The following is a 22,438-nucleotide window of genomic DNA, read 5'->3' as shown; positions in this document are numbered from 1 at the left end:
TATTGTGTTAACTGGAAACCCTTGGTCGGGTACTGGTTATGAGGTAGGCTGCTAACCTCCAGGAGGTTCGGCGGTTTGAAAGAAGCCACTCTTCTGGAGAAAGAGAAGGCTCTATTCGCATAAAAACGATCATCTCAGGCACCCACACGGGCAGTTTCACCCTGGCCGCGATGGCAGAGAGCTTCCTGAGCATTAACTGGACTTCCCTGTGAGAATCACGATCACACACGGCAATGTAAATCACAACAGATCTTGAAATGTTCTTTTCCATGATAAATGCAAAGCCATTCCTCTTCAATTTGTCATTTTGTATGTAAACTCCATGAATTTTCAGTAAAAAGGGACCAATGCCACACCATTGCAGCTCAGAATACAGGTCTATATGGGTTTCATTTCATGCTATGACTTTCAAGTTTCCTAGATCTGAACGCTGTACATTCCATGTTTCTTTCTCATTCTGATTCATTACGGTCGACTCTACTTTAGGAGGGGGCTTTTCTCCTGCTGTATTTTTGACTGTCTTCCAATGTGAGGGCTTATTTTCCAGCATTGTATCTGACAATGACCTGGTGCTATTACTCTATATGCTCGAGTATAGCCAAGGTTGTTTTTATAAAAAACATTTTATTGGGGACTCATACACCAATCCATACATACATTGTGTCAAGCACATTTGTTGCCATTATCATTCTCAAAACATTTGCTATCTTTTTGGGCCCTTGGTATCAGCTCATTTTTCGCCTCCCTCCACGCCCCCCCCCCCCTGAACCCTTGATAATTTAAAAAATTATTATCTTGTCATGTCTTACACTCTCTGACATCTCCCTTTACTCACTTTTCTGTTGTCCGTCCCCCAAGGAGGCGGTTACATGTATATCCTTGTAATCGGTTCCCCCTTTCCATCCCACCCTCCCAGTATCACCATTCTTACCACTGGTCCTGAAGGGATCATCCGTCCTGGATTCCCTGTGTTTCCAGTTCCTATCTGTACCAGTGTACATCCTGTAGTCTAGCTGAATTTGTAAGGTAGAATTGAGATTATGATAGTGGTGGGGAGGAAGCATTTAAGAACCAGAGGAAAGTTGTATGTTTCATCATTGCTACATTGCACCCTGACTGGCTCGTCTCCTTCCTGAGACCCTTCTGTAAGGGATGTCCAATTGTCTACAGATGGGCTTAGGGTTCCCACTCCTCACTCCCCCTCATTCACAATGATATGATTTTTTTGTTCTGATGATGCCTGATTCCTGATCCCTTCAACACCTTGTGACCACACAGGCTGGTGTGCTTCTTCCATGTGGGCTTTGTTACTTCTGAGCTGGATAGCCACTTGTTTACCATCGAGCCTCCAGATGCTATATCTTTTGATAGCTGGGCACCATCAGCTTTCTTCACCACATTTGCTTAAGCACCTAATAAGCCAAGTTTTTCAGCACATTTTAAACGCAGTTTTTGTGGTAAAATTAGGTGCCTCGGCTGATATTTGGGTTGGCTTATACTCAAGTATATATGGAAATAAAGTTTACAGTGATTAGACCTTCATACTATATTTTATATATATGGGGGAAAATTGTTTTTAAAAATCCATTCTTTCATTCCATTTTTCTAACAAAGTTTTGAAGCCCTCTTGTATGTTTTAGAAATCAGCAACTTGAAAGACAGTTAATTTTCTATATTTGCCATAAATTAAACTTACTTCTTCACATCATATTTATACAAGCTATTGCATAAAAACCAACCTGTAAGTTTTCCATTGACATAACCATAGCTCTTTGCAGCTGGACGAGGTTTGTTTTTTGAGTTTTCCAACCATTCTTTAAATTTTTTATCTGCTATTTCTTTTTTTTCTTGTAATTCAGCTTGCCGTTGTTTTTCTTTTTCCTTAAATGGAAAAAAAAACATTCAGGTATATTCTGTAAATAAAAATTCCATTCAGAATATACTGTTCTTTTTTTTTTTTTTGCTTAACAGTTTCCCAACCTAGTTGCTCAATAGCTATGGATATTTAATCACATTTCTATAACTTGAAACAAGATTCAATACAATCAGAATCTAAAGGAGTTTGCCTCTGAACAACAGTAGGGCTTCAACCCAAGAAAGAAAAGAGAATTTGCTGTTTTTAAAGAATAATAAGTAAGCTCTACTATGAAACCTATGAGAGCTGAACTGATTGAAATGGCCTTGGTTTTCCAGGTCTTATAAGTTTTCAGCCTTTTTCTACCACTCTCCATTAGTGGAACCTACTTGAAATCTCCTTCTCTGACAGGATTCTGCCTTACACAGACCCTAGTCTTTCACAGGTTTTACTCTCGTAAGTCTTTTCATAAAAAGGTATTAGAAAAATGGAAGCAGTAAATACAAAGAGAAGGCAAAATAAATGATGAGGGGATTGCAATGGATGAATTAAAACAAAATGTGCATCACACCTAATCGAAAATAAAAGGTTCAAAGAAAAAAACAAGTCCATTGAAAAATAATTCACAGCTGAGAATGATGGCAACAAATGCACTTATGTGCTTGACACAATGTATGTGATAAGAATTGTATGAGCCCCCAATAAAATGATTTAAATTAAAAAAATCAAAGCAGTAACAAAAGTGTTTTGAACCCAACTGAAAAAAATCAAGTTATTAATAATTATCAACCAAATAAAAGCCCCAATACATATTTCTATAGTCAATAAAAATACCAAAGTCAAAAATTCTAACGGACTGTCCCGATAACAGTACCTTTTCTTTCTTCTTCTTTTCACATTCCTCAGCATTCTTTTTCTTTAGCCATTCTTGATATTTTTCTTTTGCTTTTTCTTGCAAATGCTCTTTCTCTAGTTCCTTTGCTGCTTTTTCCTCCATTTCTTTACTAACTTTTTGTTTTCTTTCTTTTCTTTTCTTAAGTAAAACAAAGGGAGCAAATTAGAATATTTATAATTATGTTCATTATATACAGTATCTAGTGAAATTTATTATTTCTTAAAGAGTATATTGGAGCTTAAAAATATCATTATATGACATATTTATAATTTCCTGTTCAATGGACTACCAATTGGGTTCTATGTTTTATGAGGTAATGACAAAGTTCGTTCTCATGAAAGTATAAGCAAAGCTTTCTCATAAAAGTATCATCAGAGTCTGGAGAGGGCTGAGTCAGTGATCCATAATGATTTGTTAAATAAATTGGTAAATAACTACTACAACTTTTACGTTTACCTAAATCTTAGCATTTTTTAGTACTTTAACATAAAAACCACATAGACATGTATATATTTCCTTGTAAGACACTTTGCCAACTATCATAATTGGGTAAATCTTCCCCATCAGTGGATTACAGGAAAACCTTGGCCCATTAAGTCCTGTTGTTACGGTCACATATGAGGGGGCTTCAAAAAGTCTGTGGAAAAACGGAAAACAACTGAATTTCCCCCACAAACGTTTCAAAGCCCCATCATAAAGGCAAATGTCTGGAAATGTAACTCTTTTAAGTCTTACATAGACCAAGGGCTAACAAACTATAACTTGAAGGCCAAATTTTGTCTACTAGCCAAACTTTTAAAAGTTGTACTGGCACATGGTCACATCCATTAATGTACACATTTATTGTCTATGGCTTATTTTGTACCACAATGGCAAAGAGAAAACCTCAACAGAGACTGTTTGACCCACAGAGTCCAAATTTTACTATCTGTCCCTAAAAAACTTCAACTGAACATCTGTTCCTTTCGCATCTGAAACATTATGTACTAGATGGATAAGTGAATCTATAAAAACATTTTATAAAATAATAAGCATATAGGATTTTTATTTTCTCTAGTTTTAATTTCTTGAAGAAATGGAAATCACCAGAATGCCCATCAATATAGATAAATTAAAAATGTGGTGTATATATACTCATACAAAGATCTCACAGTGACCCTTTGACAATCAGATATTAGGTCAACTAGACATTCTTGGCAGGGCAGAATCCAACCTGTCAATCAAGTGGTAGCTTGATGATGCCTCCTTGGAGGTGTGGCTTTCTTCTAAAAGTGTGAGAAGCTGGGAACTGCCCAATCTCTCTGTACTTCTCTGCCTTCTTGCCTGCTGGAGCTCTGCCTGCCTTGAGGGGTGGCCCCATGTGTGCTGCCTGACCCTGAGAACTGCCATCACCCAACCTTGGATCCACTCATCTGAGCACCCATCAGCCTGTGATTGTCCTGCTTCCCGGTTCACCTTTCTGTGCCCCGGGCCTGCTACTACATGAGCCTAAAGAGAGAATTGTCGACTTAAGGACTTGAATTGCACTGGACTGGGAAGCTTTTTGGATATGTGAGGGGGGAGAGTGCACTTGAAATTCATTCTACCAGGTCAGACTGTAATCAAGCTTGCACAACAGTGTGCTACAATAAAGACCTGATTTGTGGCAGACAGGGGACTGGCTTTGCCACCACAACAATGCACTTGCTCGTGCAGCCATCTCTGTGCTCCAGTTTTTGGGAAAAAAGCAGCATGCCTCTCTTGCCCCACATACCTTACTCACCTGACCTTGCTCCATGCGACTTCTTTTTGTTTCCGTGCATGAAGAGGGACATTAAAGGACAGCAATTTGATAGCATAGAAGAGGTGAAGAAAAAACAAACAAACAAACAAAGGAGGTCTTATCAACCATCCAAACAAATGAGTTTGAAAAGTGTTTTCAAGAATGGAATTGCAGATTTGACAAATGTATTAAGTGTAATGGAGAGTGCTGTGAAGGTGATAAAAACGCTTAAATACATAGCTTTGAAAAAAATCAGTTTTTTTAGGAGGTTGGGGGGGTACCCCCTCATATAAACACTTCTTGATATGAAGTTCTTTCTGATGCATATGAATGTCACTGGATTTGTTTCTCTAACAACTTGGCCTAACACAGATCCTATAGGACAGAGTAGAACACTCCCTGTGGGTGTCAGAGACTGTAACTCTTTAGGGAGTAGAAAGTCTCATCTTCACTTCATGCCACCGGACTGAAGTGATGACTCAATGGCAGGGAGTTATATACAAATAATAAAATATTAATAAGCCATAAAGATAAATGAAATCTTAATGCATGACATGATATGGATGAGCCTTGAAAACACTGAGCTGCATGAAATAAGTCAATCACAAGAGGAAAAATATTATATGAGATTACTTTAGTGAAATAACTAACTCAAGAAGAAATAAAGTTCATAAATAAGACTCTTAATAAAAACAATTAAATTCAGAATTTAAAATACTTCCCCAAAAGAACACTCCAGGATCAGTGAATTTTATAACACATTGAAGGGAGAAATAATACCAAACCCTACACCAATTATTTTAGAAAACAGTGGAAAAGGGAACATGATCAGGATCTTTTCAAGAGACCAGTATTAGCCTGATTTCAAATTCAGGCATGATAAAAAAAGCCAATATCCTAAAGAGCCAGGGTTATCTTTACATAAATAATGTTGGAACAATTAACTATCCATATGCAAGAGAATGAAACTTGATCCATAGCTTGATTAAATATTACAATTAACTTGAAGTAGACAAATAGGTAAAAGCTAAAGGCAGAGGCTTTTGGAAAATATTTTTACATTTTGGGTAGGCAAGCAGTTCTTAAATAGGTCCCAAAAAGGACATGCCACAAAAGAAAAACTGAAACACATCAACATTAAAAACTGCTCTTTTGTACCCTTTGTTCATTTGTGCTCTTCTTGAAAGCAGAGACTCAAGAGCAGGCTTGCATACCAATATTGGATCCATTGCAGGTGAACTCAGCCTAAATTTCCATCAACAGATGAATGGATAAACAAAATGTGGTACAGGCACACCACTCAGCCAGTGGAAGAAAGTCTTGATAATACTACAGTATGCATAGAGCCTGAAGACATTATGCTGAACAAAACAAGTCAATCATAAAAGGACAAATATTGTATGACTTCATTTATCTAAAAAGCCAGGAAAATTAAATGTATAGAAATCAAAGTTTACTAGTGGTTACTAGAGTTGGGAGGGAAGGAAGCAGAAGATAACAATGTTAGGATCACACTGATTAGGCATAAAGGTTTGCACAATACATTACTGCAATTGCTACCAATACATTATACCTGTAAAAAAAACTGAACTAGAAAAGTTACGTGACATACAAGGGCTTCATAAAGTTCATGGAAAAACAGAATGGAAAGATAATGAAATTTTTCCAGGAGCTGTTTGAAGTCCCCTAGTATTCACACTGTCCAAAACAAAAACAAACACCCGGTCATGGAGGCTGTTGTGTACAACTAAATACTTCATGAGAGAGATCCTGGCTTACAAGGTTAGGGTCGTGGTTTCATGGGAAATGTCAGTAAACTCGCCTAATAACATGTCTAGTTCTTCGGTTCTATCTTCTACTTCCTAAAAGAGTGTCTAAGGTCTTAGAAACTTAGAACCGTTCACCACCATCGGTCTCTGCACATCTCGAGTCGCAGAGGAAGCTAGGGCGCTAGAAATAGGAGAAGGACGGAGAAGATGTGACTAACTGCCTCCACGGACAAGTGCTCCTTTGTTATGACATCAGAAGAACTGGCTATCATTACTGAACATTTCGATCAAGGTTCTATAGAAATGCCAAGATCAAAGAGGAGGAAATTAAGACTAGTATGTCAAATTCTCATGGACATGACTTTCTGGGGCCAAGGAGAATGAGTTAACCCCTGACACTACTGTCCTGCGACCACTTTTAAACCTTAAACCTAAAATAGACCCTAAGTCTTCTTAAAACAGAATAGTTCAACTAGTAAAAAATGTCTGTACTGGGAAAACACATTATTTTAAGATTAATAGGAGATTAAGCTGTTAACAGCAACTGGAAAGATTAGCTAAGAATGTTAAGGGGCAGTGAGTGCATGTTAATGAGGGAAGAATAATGCAAAAAAGGTGAAAATGGATGCACAACTGGAAGAATGTAATAACTTCAGTAAACTGTACAAGTTGTTTTTGTTAGGTGCCAATCAGTTCCGACCCACAGAAACCCTATTGCAGAACAGAACAAAACAATGACCGGTGCTGCACCACCCTTACAATTGTTCCTCTACTGAGCCCTGAGTAGGTAACATGTATTGTGCCAACATGGCCAATGAACCCATGTGGGATTAACTGACGGATGGAGAGAGAAATAGCTCTGCGAGCCTCGCCTGTCTTGTCTCTTGCTCTTTGCTGATTGGACGCGTGTGCGGCTGCCTTGCTTGTTCTTGCCTCAATTTTCAAGCTACACTACCTGTGGGACACCTAACCCGTGGACCGTGTCACTGTAATTTAAGGTTCCTTTAAGACTCGCTTTGCCACACTATTGGAATATACATCTCTTGAGCTGGGGACTCAGACCGTCATGACTATTGGTGACCTACCTGCCTTGCTGTTTGCTGCCTGTGGCCAGACAGCCTGAATTGTTCTAGAGGACTACCCGGCAGCCCTCAAGACTTGAAGGACTGCCAGTGTCTCACAGCTGTCTCACGGAGTGAGTTGCACTGAGCCGTTTGTACTGTTTATTTCTTATGTTGTATGCCTATCTATATAGATATATATAAAATAATTAGCAGTCTGGTTTTGTTTCTCTAGAGAACCCCAACATAAACCCATTGTTGCAGCCACTGTGTCAACCCATCTTGCTGAGGACTTCGCCTTTTTGCTGCCCCTCTAACTTACCAAGCACGATGTCCTTTAGCCACTGAACTCTCCTGACAACATGCCCAAATGATGTAAGACAAAATTTTGCCATCTTGCATCTAAGGAGCACTCTGGCTGTACTTCTTGCAAGGAGATGTTTGTCCTTTTAAGAGTCCGTGGTACTTTCGATATTCTCTTCCACCACTATAATTCAAACACATCGCTTCTTCTTTGATCGTCCTTATTCAATGCCCATCAATGCCCAAATGCTTCCAAAAGCACTCCCTGCGATACAAGCAAAACAAAATCCCTGACAACGTTGATTTCTTTCTCCATTTATCGTGGCGTTAGCTACTGGGCCAGTTGTGAGGACTTGGTTTGCTTCACATTGAGCACATTAAGTTGTAATCCATATTTAAGGACGAAACCTTTGATCATGATCACCAAGTGCCTCAAGTTCTCTTGAATTTAAGCAAGCAAGATATGTCATATGCATATTACAGGTTGTTGGGGTAGCTAGCTTATTATGCCAACTTAGCTGAGAAACACATGTGGGGTTAATTGAAGAGCGAAGGGATAAAAGGCTCAGTAAGCCTCACCTTTCTAGTTCTCGGGTCTCTTGCTTTGTGAAGGTGGGACCAGGGTGCAGCTGCCTGAGCCAGTACCCTGCTTCAGCTGGCAAGTCTCACTTCCTGCAAGACATTCCTGAGGAGAAGCCGCATGGACCTACCCCAATGCAGGGTAGAAGCAGCCGGGTGGAGACCCCTGTCAGTCCTGAGATGCTTACATGTTTACTAATTCAGCTTTCCTTCTGCAGTTGGCCTCATAGTATGTGTTTTGTGAGACTGTGTGTGTGTGTGTGTGTGTGTGTGTTTATTGGTGTCAGACATAGTGTGTGCTTTGTCGATTGGTGTCGGACATATGGGTTAATGCTGGGCTTGTGGGCTTGGGCAGCACTGGGTTGGGATGTTTTCTTGATGTGCACTTACCCTTTATACAAAACTCTCTTATACATGCTTCTGTGGATTTGTTTCTCCAATGTACCCAGACTAACACAGTTGTTAATAAGCCTTCCTCCAATCCTGATGCTGTATTCTTTTTCATATAATCTAACTTCTTTGACTTGCCCAGAATACAGATTGAATAAGTATGGTGAGAATATACAACCATGATACACCCGTTTCCTGATTTCCAACCAGGCAGCATAACTGCCTCCATGTACAGGTTTCGCATGAGCACAATGAAGTGTTCTGCAATGCCCATCCACAGTTTAAGGTCCAGTCAAATGCCTTGGTATAGTCAATGAAATAACAAGTAAACATCTTTCTTGTATGCTCTACTTTCAGCCAATATCTGACATCATCAATGATATTTTTTTCCCCAAGTCCTCCTCTTCTGAATCTGGCCTGAGCAACTGGTAGCTCCCTGTCAGTGTTCTGCAGCAACTGTTGATGTATGACCTTCAGCAAAATTTTACTTGCATGTGATACAAATGACATTGTTGAATAATTTGAGCATTCTGTGGGGTCAACTTTTTTCGGAGTGGGTATAAATAAGGATCTCTTACAGTCAATTAGCCAAGAAGCAGGCTTCAAAATGGCCTGGCACAGACAAGTAGTGCTTCCAATGTTTCATCAGCCAACTGCTGAAACATTTTCATTGGAATCCCATCCATTCCTGGGACTTTGCTTTGACTAATGTTTTCAGTGCAGCTTGGCCTTCCTTAGCATCATTGGTTCTTGATCATATGCTACCTTCCTGAAGTGGTGGAATGTCAACTAGTTCTTTTTGGTACAGTGACTATGTGTCCTTTCCATCTTCTTTTGATGCTTCCTGCATCATTCAATAGTTTGCCCATAGGCTCTTTCAATATATATAGATGTATGAATGAATTTTGAGCTCACACTTAATTATAGCCCTAATCTAAGAGCAATTAATTCTTAGGATATGGTATGTGATACTTGCCCTCATGAGGAGATCAAGGAAGATGTGGGTGCTTCCAGCAAAATGTTGTGACAAAACCAGAAGATGCATGGCTATCAGAAAAAATAGTGGTTGAACTCTTCGTTGGCACTGCCTACAGAGGAGGCAGCCATGGTTGCCACCAACATCATGGTTGCCCTCATACAGTGGGTGAAGCCTAAAATTTTCAAAAGCAGGACCAAGAAGTTCATCCGGCTCCAATCCAACTGCTATGTCCAGATTAAGTGCAACTGGCGCAAGCCCAGAGGCATGGCAACAGGGTGCGGAGAAGATTCAAGGGCCAGATCTTGATGCCCAACATCGGTTATGGGAGCAACAGGAAAATGCAGCACCTGCTGCCCAGTGGCGTCTGTAAGTTCCTGGTCCACAGTGTTAAGAAGCTGGAAGTGCTGCTGCTATGCAACATGTCTTACTGTGCAAGGACTGCTCACGACGTTTCCTCCGAGAATCCCAAAGTAATCACACAAAGATCAGCCCAACTGGCCATCAGTCACCAATCCCAAAGTCAGGCTGCACAGCGAAGAAAATGAACAGATGGCCTATTTGCACGTTGTATTTGTCCTAAATAAAGCCATACATGGGGGAAGGGGCGCTAGCATCTGGGCTCTTAAAACTTTATCTTAAAGTAAGCAGCCATCAGAGTGAGGTTATTGATGAGAAAGTTCAAAACCCATGTGCAGGGTCTCTGTGTGAATAAAACCTCCATAGAACCCCTTGACCCTTACAAGGGCCGTGAATGTCCTTGCATTAGACAGAAGGCACTGGAAAGAGGAGTAATGCAGTTGGTTAGGTTAAATTTGAATACCTTTTTCATTTATTCTTCCTTTCGACCCATTTGAAACTTGTTTTAGTTTTTATTATTTTATGTTTTCTTTCGATGAGTTTTTTTCTGTTTAATTTTATTATTGGTGTTCATGGTTATTTTTTGGAGAGGAGAAAGGGTGTGTTTTTCTTTTTATTTATTTATTTATTTTTGTGTGTGTTTTTCTTTATATAAAACTCAGGATAGCTAAATCTATAGAGACAGCAACTGGGTTAATAGTTTCATGGGGTTACGACAGGGGGGGGTTGGAGAAAATGGGTCATTAATAATTAGTATAAACATAAAGGAAATGATCTATTTGAATATACAGATGAAAAGGATATATATAAATTTTGTATCTTCTTTTTGCTAAGATTCTTTTGGGTTTTTTTAGGGGGGGATCTATTCTATGTATATACATTAATTGTTTCCTCTGCTACAAGCTGCTATATAGTTGTTTCCAGTTTTAGGGTGTTATGAATAAAAGTATATGGTATTACGAAAAAAAGTTAAGATATTATATGAATAAGAGTGTTCTATCCCAAATATATCTCACAAAAAAACTTGGAACAAATATATAAAGGAATTGTTACAGCTACTAAGCTTAATATAGACACAGGATCCCTTACAAAAATGGACAAAAGACTTGAACTAAAGTTTCACAAAAAAGATATAGAGGTGGTCAATAAGCTCTTAAAGAGCAAATAATCATCACCAGACCTCAGGGAAATGCAAATCAAAAGAAGATATAGATAGATATATTTATATATATGTATATATATATTGCTAGCTATATATACTCACAATAGGGGCTAAAATGAAAGAATAATAATACAAGTTTGACAAGGACGGAGCAAATGGAACTTTCATAGAGTGGTTGAAGTATAAAGTGTACAAGTACTTTAGAAAACAGCTTGGCAATTGCTCACACAGTTTAACACATATTGATCATACACTCCAGTAATTTAGCTCCCAGGTACATGCCCTAATACAATGACAAGGGTCACAAAAAGACACAGCAATTGCATATGGGTAGTCATAAACTTCTATTCCTAATACCCTAAAAGTGGAAACAACCTCACTTGTATAGCAACTTGTTCATTTATTCATTTATAAGCAATTAATGTGTATACACAGAATATAATCTTACTCAGCAGCAAAAGGTATAAAGTTGATATATTCCACAATAGAATGCATTTTAAAAACAAAAGAAGTGCAACACAAAATAAGTATATATTCCATGATTCTACTTATATAAAATTAAAAAAAATATTTTTATTGGGGGCTCTCACATCTCTTATCACAATCCATACATTCCTCCAATGTGTCAAACACATTTACACCCATGGCGCCATCGTCATTTTCAAAGCATTCTCTTCCCACGTGAGTCCCTGATATCTATCAGCTTTCCCATTTCTTCCCCTCCCTCCCCCATCAGCCCTCCCTCATGAACCCTTGATAAGTTATAGATTATTTTCCCCATACCTTACATTGTCCTCTGTCTGTCTCCCTCACCTACTTTTCCGTTATTCGTCCCCCTGGAAAGATGTTCTAGGTTGATCCTTGTGATCGATTCCCCTTTTGTCCCCCCACCCTCCCCTAATCCTCCTGGTGTCTCCTCTCTCCTCGTTGGCTCAGATGGGTTTATCCATCCTGGATTCCCTATGTTGCCAGCTCTTGAATCTGTAGCAGTGTGCATGTTCTGGTCTAATCAGTTTTGTAAGGTAGAATTGAGGTCATGATAGTGAAGTGAAGGAAGCACCAAAGAGCTAAATGAAAATTTTTAGAAAAAGGCAAACTTAATCTAAAGGGACAGAAGGCTGATTAACGGTTTCCTTGAAGCACTGCTGCCCTGTAGCATGCTGTTACTAGAGGCTGGCTGCAAACCTCCTCAAGGGAATTATGAGGGAGATGGAAAAGTCTGATATCTTGACTGTGGTGTAGGTTACACAGGTGTAGAATGTTTGTTAAACCTCATCAAACTGCGTGTTTAAAATAGGTGTATTTTGTTATTTGTAGACTAAAGATTTAAAAAGATGATCAAAAAATAATAAAAAGATTCTCTGTAGAATGTAAACTAGAGAGGAGAAAAGTAGGTCTTTAGTTAGCAAAAGGAGATTAGGTTGAGCAAGCACTCCAGAGAAGTACTGCCAGAGAGTAAGCAGCTCCCAAGTGGCCTGAGGCTTTCTGGCACTCTGGAATCACACCTAATGGAGCACCACTCACACTTCCTCTTCTTAAGAAGATGTCCCTTTGTCTCCAGAAGCCACGAAGCTAACAAAACAACTAGACTACTTAAAATCTGTGAATCTCTCTTTTCCTTCCTCAAATAGTATCTGCCAGATAGTAAAAGGTAAATGAGCATGAATGATGACAGTTTTATTGATCATACAGCTTGCTGACCTGAAGTTTTAAAAATCAGAAAGCAATTTTTAATGTAAAATATCTTTAAAACATTAAAAGACCTTTGACAATATATTTCAAAGCACACCGTAAAAAAAACAAATCTAGGAGGAGAACTTAGGAAGCCTGCACAGATGTATGAGGACCAGATCAGATAAGCCAATTATTTTTAAAAGGACTTAACAATTTACAGTCATATTACAAGGAACCAGCTTTGTTAATGGATTCATAAATTTTTTGTCTAATTTTTTTTTGATAAAACACAGTGAAAATGACTTGGAGAAAATAACAGCCATAGAGACAGCTAAAACATGAATGAAACAGGAGGCAGGGTAAGACCACACACCAAGAAGTGTAAACAGAGGAAGAAAAACTAGATGGCAGACAGGAAGAGAAGAACCAGGAGAGCAGTCTTCATGAACAGAGATAAACGTGACTATGTCTTAAATCAGAAATCTGATAGGTTTTACAGAAAAAGAGGGGAGTAATCAATTATTCCTTAACATGCACAGAGTTCGACAACATAGATCAAATTTAATTTCTTGGTGCAACTCAAATTTAAGCTCTCAGTTGAGAACTATTCTGAATCTTTCAGAATCTTGCTTCCAATAATAATTAGTGATTTATGTCAGGGCAAGCCGTTCCCATGCAAAATATGAACATTTTTTCCTTCTCAAATAATTACGTTTACTGCCACTAGTTAAACAGTGCATACATCATTTCCCAGCAGTATCTCTCATTCTTAGATAAACAACTATATTTGATTGGCATGGTAAAATTAGCTTAATGGACTTAGAAGATAAGAGAGGCTTTTAGAGAAGACAGCATACTATTTTGTTTTAGTTATACCTTTCAAAAGATGTATGCCCAAGTTTTGTAATTTTTCAAGTTTAACCATTCTTAAAAATCTGGGAGAAAGCTATGCCATTTTCAACTTACTAATATTATTTACATAAACGCTTTAATACCATTGTGAATAAGATAAGGACAAATATAACTTAGAAATTTTAAACTCAGTTATATATTTTAATCATTTGTCTTAATCTAGCCAATTAGATTATAACAAAAGCATAAACATTCAAATATGTAAAAACCACAACTGAAAACTGAGAAGAGGGTGTATATTTTTAAAATTTCAAATTTGTGACCCAATATAGGAATATATGAAAAGGAAGAGGAAGAGAGCATGCTCTTTCATTCACTCAAATGATAAATGTTTATTGTTTGGACAGAATTATGCTGCCTTTTCAATAAGTAAAAAGTAATATAAAAATATCCTGTCCTTAAGGGTCTTAAAATATAAGGAAAGTAAAGATATATGCATAAGACACAAAACCAATACATGATAGTGTCATAAAAATGATACAAATTGAACAAGATTTGAAGATAGAATGAAAATTCCTGGAAAATAATCCAAAATAAGAAGCCCTAGTAACACAATGGTCAAGCCCTCAGCAGCTAACCATGAGGTGGTGGTTCTAAACCCCTGTAAGCTGTTCAATGGGAGGAAATACTTGATGATCTCATTGGACAACAGCCAATTGGCATAATATAGTTCCCAAAGTACCGTTCTAGATATTGTACGATGAGTAGTGTCTAGATCTTAAAAACTTGGAGTGGTACGTAAGATACGACTATTGTCTCTTCCTCCCTAGGGCAAAAATGAAAATAGGAAACCAAACACTCAAAAAGAAACTCAGGGCTACTAGCCCACACAAACCACAGCCTGGGCTAGCTGGAGTCCAGAAGAACTAGATGGTTCCTGGATACCACTACCAATGGTTCTGGCCAGACATACAATAAAAAAAAATAAAAGGTCCTAGGATAGAATGGGAGAAAAATACATCAAAATTTAAATTCCTAAAAAAACACAAAAAAAACCTTACTGAACTGATGGAAACCAGAAGAACCCCCATAGACTACTGCTTTGAGAGATTCTTTTAACTTGGAACTGAAGTCAATCCCAGAGATCACCTTTCAGGCAAGCAATACTTTGGCTTATAAAACAAACAATATCTCTAGTACAGAAAGTACTCCCTTAAACAATCAACTATATGAGACCAATCAGTCAATATTAATCCAAAGCCAAAGATGAAAAGGCAAGGAGGGGCAGGGAAACTAGATAAATGGAAAGAGAACCAACAGAAAGGAAATAATGAAAATACTGACACTGCAAAAATTATAACCAATGTCACAGAACAATTTTAATTTAAATAAAAACTTATTTTTCCATGTAAATTATATCTAAAACATAATATTCAAAAAAGATGAAAAGACCTAGTGATCTGTTTTCATAAAATGACAGCTTTGGATACCTTCTGGGGCAGTTTTGCTCCGTGAGCCATTATCAATTTAATGGCACATAATAGCCACAAGAATCAGGAATACTACATACTGGAAGTGATCTGAGTTGGATAGTCAAAGGAAAAGTAGGGTAGATGATATGATCAGACTCCATGCTGATAAAAATATCATATTTAAAAAATACAGAAATGAGAAGCATAAAATACAAAACTCTTCTCAAAAGTTTCTATGAACAAAAATTCCTAGGGGTGAGAGAACATGGCCCAATGTTCAAGATTTCTTTGAAATTGGTTGGGTATCTTAAAGTACAAAAGTTATATTCTATTCCATTATATCTTTGTTTTAACATTAAAAAAATTCCTCTCAGAAATGTCCAGGAAAACTAATACTTTCAGAAGATGAACGGGGCTGTGGTTACCCTCCTACAAGGATCCTAGTAAGCAGCGCCACATCAAGTGAGGAGGAGAATGACAGAGAGACACCGCTGAAATGGAGTGAGATCAAAGAGCAAGGCTTTAATCAGCCGGACTAAAGCCTTAACATCTTATTTTATTCCGCAAACAGTGGACAAGCATGAAAAGCAATTCTTCATTTGGGGATTTCTTCAGCAAGATACGAAGAGTAGATTCAATTATTCAAATACGATTCGGGGGCAACTACTGTGCACGAAAGGTTGGTGCAGTGGTTAAGCAGATATCTGGCTGCTAAACAAAATGTCAGGGGTTCGCCTCCACTAACCACTCCAAGGGACAATATATTCTACAACACAGCCTTGGAAACCACATGGGATGGAGTTCTCTGTCTTTAGAATGAATACGAGTAAGAAGCTACTTGATGGCAACTAGGTTTACTCTGTCCTGGGGACGCACTTAGCAGACAGGGAACTGAAAAACTGAAGCAAATACTCTTGCCCTTATTCTGGAGCTTACAATCCAAAACGGGGAAATAAGGAACAAGTCCACTTAAAGATGCAATGAGACCACACAGAAATGAAAGATCATTGTAATGGTAAAAGAAAAAAAGAAATGACCATGGACCACGGAATTTTTATTGTCTTTGAGTAATTTAATAAGAACAGTATCAACAAGAGAAATAAAGGGATTGGAAGACTGACTCTATGGAGGGAGAGTGGGCAATAAAGGACTATTTCGATTTGCAGACTCAAACTGGCCATGTGACTGAACAGAGATCCAAGACTTCAGGAGGTCAGGTCTGGAGATACATACTTGTCAACAGACTGCAGCAGACAGGAACTGGTGGAAGCCACGACAGGGAGAATGGAAATAAGTACAAGGTAGAAGGCAGAGCAGAGGATAAATATCTATGGATAGAAATTCCTGAGAGATATCACAAAAACCTAGGTAATAAAGGGGTAAAGGGGAAAATTTTCAAAAGAATATCAACATGTGCCTTTTTCTCCTTACCTGTTCATTCTTTTTCTGAACCCATTCCTTGTGCTTCACTTCAGCAATTATTTTTCTTTTTTCACGTTCTTCCATTTTTTTTCTCTTTTCTAGTTGTTCGTTTAATTCCTATGAATTTTAGTTCAAGAAAAGCAACAAATCATTAACTAGTACTCATGCTTCACATTGTTAAAAAGGCTGAGGCCGTGCATATTACACAAGAACACAGCTTCCTTTGTAGAATGCAAACCATTGCTGGCATTAACTGACTTAAACTACCTAGTTTATGATGAGAAAAAAAATCATTGGTAAAAAGTATAAGTCATTTTTTAGAAATACAAATAATTGCTTGGCAGCAAAACACTAGTTTCTTAGAGTAAACTTTGGCTAAAATACCCTCCCTGAAACCAGCTTTCCCATGCATAAATTTTGGCATCACTGTACGGTTCTGGCAGAAGTTCAAGAGAAATGTAACATTGTGTTTTAAGTTATAAAAAGTTCTAGATTTTTGATGAAGATAAAAATGGGAATTAAATAATCCCTAAATTAAAATTTTAATTTTAAGTTATACCAAACAAGAAATATAAAAATGCCATTAAATTGTCTTTATGGAAATAGGGAAAATTTATTTATATCAATAAATAATTTTTTCACTGACTTTATAGCTGCTAGAGTGTAAAACAAAACCACATTCATATCCCAGATTATTTAACTGCCTTGCTGTCACCCGAATCTACACGTTTGGGCATTTCCTAAGCAGAAAGAATGTGGACAATGTGGCCAAATAAAACTACAAGCTGAATGCCACCACTCTGTCACTCATCAGTTAAATTACTGCATTCGTTGAGAACGCTGTTCAAACTAGACTTCGAGGATGGTACTGCCATAATTACTAGTTATTTTTATTGGCTCTCCTTAGAAACTCACACTCATATCCTTTCACAAACCTTCCATTAGTCCCCACTCCTCTCGAAGGCTTACCTACCTAGGGATGAATGAGAGTGGCCAGAATGAGTTTTCAATTTTCAGAGAAAGGAAAATGAAACATTACACAAAAAATATGTCAGGGAGGGGGCTTCTAAATGTCCGTAGAAATCCTGAACTAAATGAAAAATTGAACCCTGGAGTTTTTCTACAAACATCTTCAAGTCCCTTTGTGCATCTTTCGTGCTTTACAACGAGGCCTGGATAGCCGCCTCCAATGCCCGTTCACCCTCAAATTCTGTGCCGTGCAGGATCACTGCTTTCACTGATTTCGGACTGTCTTCCAAATGAGCAAAATACCCTATCGGGGTTCAAGATTCCTTACTGCTCACTCAAGAGATATTTATTAAACATTAAAGAGTAGCAAGGACTGAGATATAGAGAGAAAATTCCGGAAGGCTCTGATGGAATCCGTACATGGCACTAACTAGCTGAAGAAAAAAAGCTTACCAAGCTTTCTGCGGGGCAGAGGGAGGGGGAGGGACAAGCAAATAAACGGAATAGTGTACAGGGGCCTGCAGACTGTCACAGGCTGTATTACAAAAGTTTTAAGCCCCAGGATAATGGCAATTATATTATAATATATAGATATCCCCTCCTGAAAAGGGAGCAGTAAACCAAATGGGAACTTATGAAGTAATTGATAACTCAAAATATACAATATATTCTGAGCTCTGGCTTTCTTTGCCCTCAAAGGCTGGCCTCTTAGGTTTCCCACCCTGAACGACTCATCACTCTGTCGCCTCTCCTAGGACATGTCTGGAGTCCTCCTCCACTATATCCCTTCATCAATGTCTGGTACGCCAATGGCTTCAAACACTTGATTATGGAAAAACCAAAAGTGATTGGGTATTTTCCAATGAACCCTTTGCCAATCAATGTAACAATAAGAAAAAGGAACAGTTTTATGTTTCATCAACTCTATATCCTGCCATATTCCTCACTAAATGCTTATGAATAAAATGGCCAAAGGCAAAATTGTGAGAAAAAAATAAGCACCTAGAGTTAGCAACTGGGTAAAGTTAAAATTTAGAACAGATTATACTAAAACGTTACAGTAAATGTTAAAAATATGAATTTGTCAAAGGCCATAGACACTTTTAGCGAGTCTTAACTTTTTCAAAGTAAGTAAAAATATAAATAAAATTTAATCAATATAAATTTTCATAATATTAATATTCAATGTTTACCATATGCATCATCTGAATGACAGTTACAAATGCAAAATATTTTATAAGTGGGTAATTTTGCTAGATTAAAATATTTTCACACAATTCCACAAAGAGGTTTGAAATCAAATATATATATAAATGCTGATCTTTTTAATAATCTAATTATACTGCAAATTTTCACTTAAATTTTATCTTTTAATATCAAAAGAAAAAAGACAAAGGCAGAAGAAGTTTAAAAATATCAATGTGGTCCAATTATTTCTAAAATACATCTTGCTATCGTGGAGGAAGTACTTGTACTGGAAGTTAAAAATGGGGGTACAGTGTGAACTGTCATTAATTAAAATCTTGGCAGTTCTTTGGCCCCTGAGCCTTTTAATTTAATAAGGATCTGTCATAATTTATCTTTATGGTCACACTCTGTGTTTTTAATGATATGAATATTATAAACAACCAGATAAGGAGAAAAAGATATAAAAGTAACTTAGAAAATGAAACCAAGAGAAACGCATGAAAGGGATGCAAAGAGCAAATAGCCCCAAATACGTTTACATCGAGTCGGTCTCCGGGTTATAAGGAAAGCGCAGAACCGGGCAGGTCTCATTCTGCTGTACACAGACAGCGTGGCTATGAGTTGGAAGTGACTTGAAGGCACCTAGTAATGGCTTATGATGTCCTTTGCATGGTTTATACAAATGAGATGTCATAAAATAGTCCCGAAGAAGTCCTAAGAAATGTCACACTACTAACTACATGAAAAGGTTTTTTTCTCTCTCACACAAATTACAAATAATTATGTCCTGCTATGTGTTTAATCATTGTATCGAAAACTTTATATTATTTTAATCTGGTCTCAACCTTCAAGGCAGTTATGATCCCCTTTGCGCTCTCTACATGCTAGTCCAAATCCCGATGTTCTTTTTAGTCTTTACAACACCACTCTGAGGAATGCATTATTCTCTCCCTTTACTGATGAAGAAATCAAGGAACATAGAGGTTAAGTATTTTGCCCAAAGTCCCTTTTATACTCAGGAAATACAGCTCAAGAATTGATGTTTCCATTCTACTCTGGCCTCTCCTCCATCATCTGGCTAATAGATGAAAACATGAGGCTCAGATAATTTTTCTTAAAAAGTTCCCAAAATCCAAAAAACAAAAAAATCACATCATTGGCTGCACACCTCCATGATACGATCACCGAGGACAAACGGGTGCATAAGCAAATGTGGCGAAGAAAGCTGATGGTGCCCGGCTATCAAAAGAGATAGTGTCTGGGGTCTTAAAGGCTTGAAGGTGAACATATACCTTAGTGAATGAAGGGGAAGTGCAGAGTGGAGACCCAAAGCCTATTTGTCGGCCACTGGAGATCCCCTCACAGAAGGGTTTAGGAGAGGAGATGGGTCAGACAGGGTGCTTTGTAGTACCGATGAAGAACACAGCTTTCCCCCTGATCCTGGATGCTTCCTCCCCCCAACTACCATAATTCGAATTCTACCTTGCAGGACTGGATAGGGCAGAGGTTGTACACTGGTGCATGTGGGAGCTGGAGGCACAGGGAATCCAGGGTGGACGATACCTTCAGGACCAGTGGTGTGAGGGGCGATACTGGGAGAGTAGAGGGTGAGTGGGTTGGAAAGGGGGAACTGATTACAAGGATCCACATGTGACCTCCTCCGTGGGAGACGGACGGCAGAGAAGGGGGGGAAGGGAGACTCGGATAGGGAAAGATATGACAAAATAACAATGTATAAATTATCAAGGGCTCATAAGGGAGGGGGGAGTGGGGAGGGAGGGGGAAAAAGAGGAACTGATGCAAAGGGCTTAAGTGGAGAGCAAACGCTTTGAGAATGATTGGGGCAGGGAATGTATGGATGTGATTTATACAATTGATGTATGTATATGTATGGATTGTGATAAGAGTTGTATGAGTCCCTAATAAAATGTAAAAAAAGAAGAGGAGAAAAAAAAGAAAATGATTAGGGCAAAGAATGTACATATGTGCTTTATACAATTGATGTATGTATATGTATGGACTGTGATAAGAGCTGTATGAGCCCCTAATAAATTGTTTAAATAAAAAAAAAGAAAATGATTAGGGCAAAGAATGTACGGATGTGCTTTATACAATTGGTATATGTATCTGTATGGATTGTGATAAGAGTAAAATGTTAAAAAAAAAAAGTTCCCCAAATCATCGTTAAAATTGTCCACACTCCTATTTAACATCATGCAGGAGGTCCTAGCTAACAATATAAGGCAAAGAAAGGACATCAAAAGTATTTGTCTGGGGAAGGAAGAAGTGAAACTATCATTATTCACAGATGATATGATTTTATAGATGGAAAATCCTAAAAGTTCCACGAGAGGAGTACTGGAAACAATAGAGGAATATGGCAGAGTAGCAGCAGGTTACAAGATCAACAAACACAAGTCTATTACACTACTGTACACATCGGACAAAGATACAGAAGGGGGGATCAAAAAGAGGGCACCCTTCACAACAGCCAAATACAAAGTGAAATATCTACGGATACACCTGACTGAAAAAACAAAAGATCTGTACGAGGAAAACTACAGAGCACTATTACAAGAAACCAAGAGTGACCTCAACAAATGGAAGGACATCCCATGCTCGTGGATCGGTAGACACAATATAGTCAAGATGTCAATTCTACCCAAGGCACTATATGAGTTCAATGCTATCCCAATCCAAATTCCGGCATCTTTTTTCAAAGAATTGGAAAAATAAATCACCAACTACATATGGAGAGGGAAGAAACCGAGAAATAGCAGAGAACTCCTCAAGAGGAAGGACAAAGTTAGAGGACTTGCTTTATCTGACTTTAGCACCTACTACACAGTCACAGTGGTCAAAACAGTGTGGTACTGGTATAATGATAGATATTCAGACCAATGGAAAAGGACTGAAAACCCAGAAGTAAAATCATCAGCATATAGACAACTGTTCTTCGATAAGAGCCCCAAAAATATCAAATGGGAAGTGGATACCCTCTTCATTTTGTGGTGCTGGAAAAAATGGATACGTAGCTGCAGAAAAAGGAAGCAAGACCCTTACCTCACTCCATACACAAGAATAAACTCAAGGTGGATCACAGACCTTGAGATAAAACCCCAAAATAATAGGGCCATCAATGAGGGAATTGGGACAAACCTGAGAACCTTGGCACAGAGATACATAGGTTATCAGAAATCAGTAAGGACACAAACACAGAGGAGGTACAAATTGACCAGTGGGATACACTACAGATAAAACACTTAGGTGCATTGAAAGAATTCCCCAAGAGAGTAATGAGAGACCACAGACTGGGAAAACATCTTTAGCAATGATGCATCAGACAAAGGCCTTATTACTAAAATCTACAATACTCTGCTAACTTACAAGAAAAAAACCAACTGTACACTTAGGAGGTGGGCAAAGGACCTGAGCAGGAGTTTCTTAGGGGCAGAAATCCAAATGGCCAATAAATATATGAGAAAATGTTCCAGATCTCTAGCCATCGGAGGTAAGAGTTGTATGAGTCCCTAATAAAATGTAAAAGAAGAAAAGAGAAAAAAATGAATAGGGCAAAGACTGTACAGATGTGCTTTATACAATTGATGTATGTATATATATGAACTGTGAAAAGAATTGTATGAGCCCCAATAAATTGTTAAAATTAAAAAAAAAATAAAGTGATTAATCTTTTTGAGGAAAAGAAAAAAACAACAACAACAATGAGACACCACCTAACACCCTCAGAT

General features: G+C 38.0%; 1 protein-coding gene across 2 annotated transcripts in view; it reads right to left on the bottom strand.

Annotated features, from left to right (window-relative positions):
* Positions 1–22,438, bottom strand: part of CCDC34 (coiled-coil domain containing 34) — a 38,115-nt gene that overhangs the window by 5,472 nt on the left and 10,205 nt on the right. For both annotated transcript variants that reach the window (XM_075548396.1, XM_075548395.1), the window contains exons 3-5: positions 16,542–16,649; positions 2,730–2,888; positions 1,740–1,881 (exon numbers count right to left, since the gene is read on the bottom strand). In XM_075548396.1, coding sequence (XP_075404511.1) covers positions 1,740–1,881; positions 2,730–2,888; positions 16,542–16,649 — 409 coding nt within the window. The remainder of the gene's footprint in view (positions 1–1,739; positions 1,882–2,729; positions 2,889–16,541; positions 16,650–22,438) is intronic.

Source organism: Tenrec ecaudatus, chromosome 4 (genome assembly GCF_050624435.1).
Source record: "Tenrec ecaudatus isolate mTenEca1 chromosome 4, mTenEca1.hap1, whole genome shotgun sequence".
NCBI lineage: Eukaryota > Metazoa > Chordata > Mammalia > Afrosoricida > Tenrecidae > Tenrec > Tenrec ecaudatus.
The sequence above is the reverse complement of the archived record's forward strand: the minus strand, read 5'-3'. Positions and strand labels throughout refer to the sequence as shown.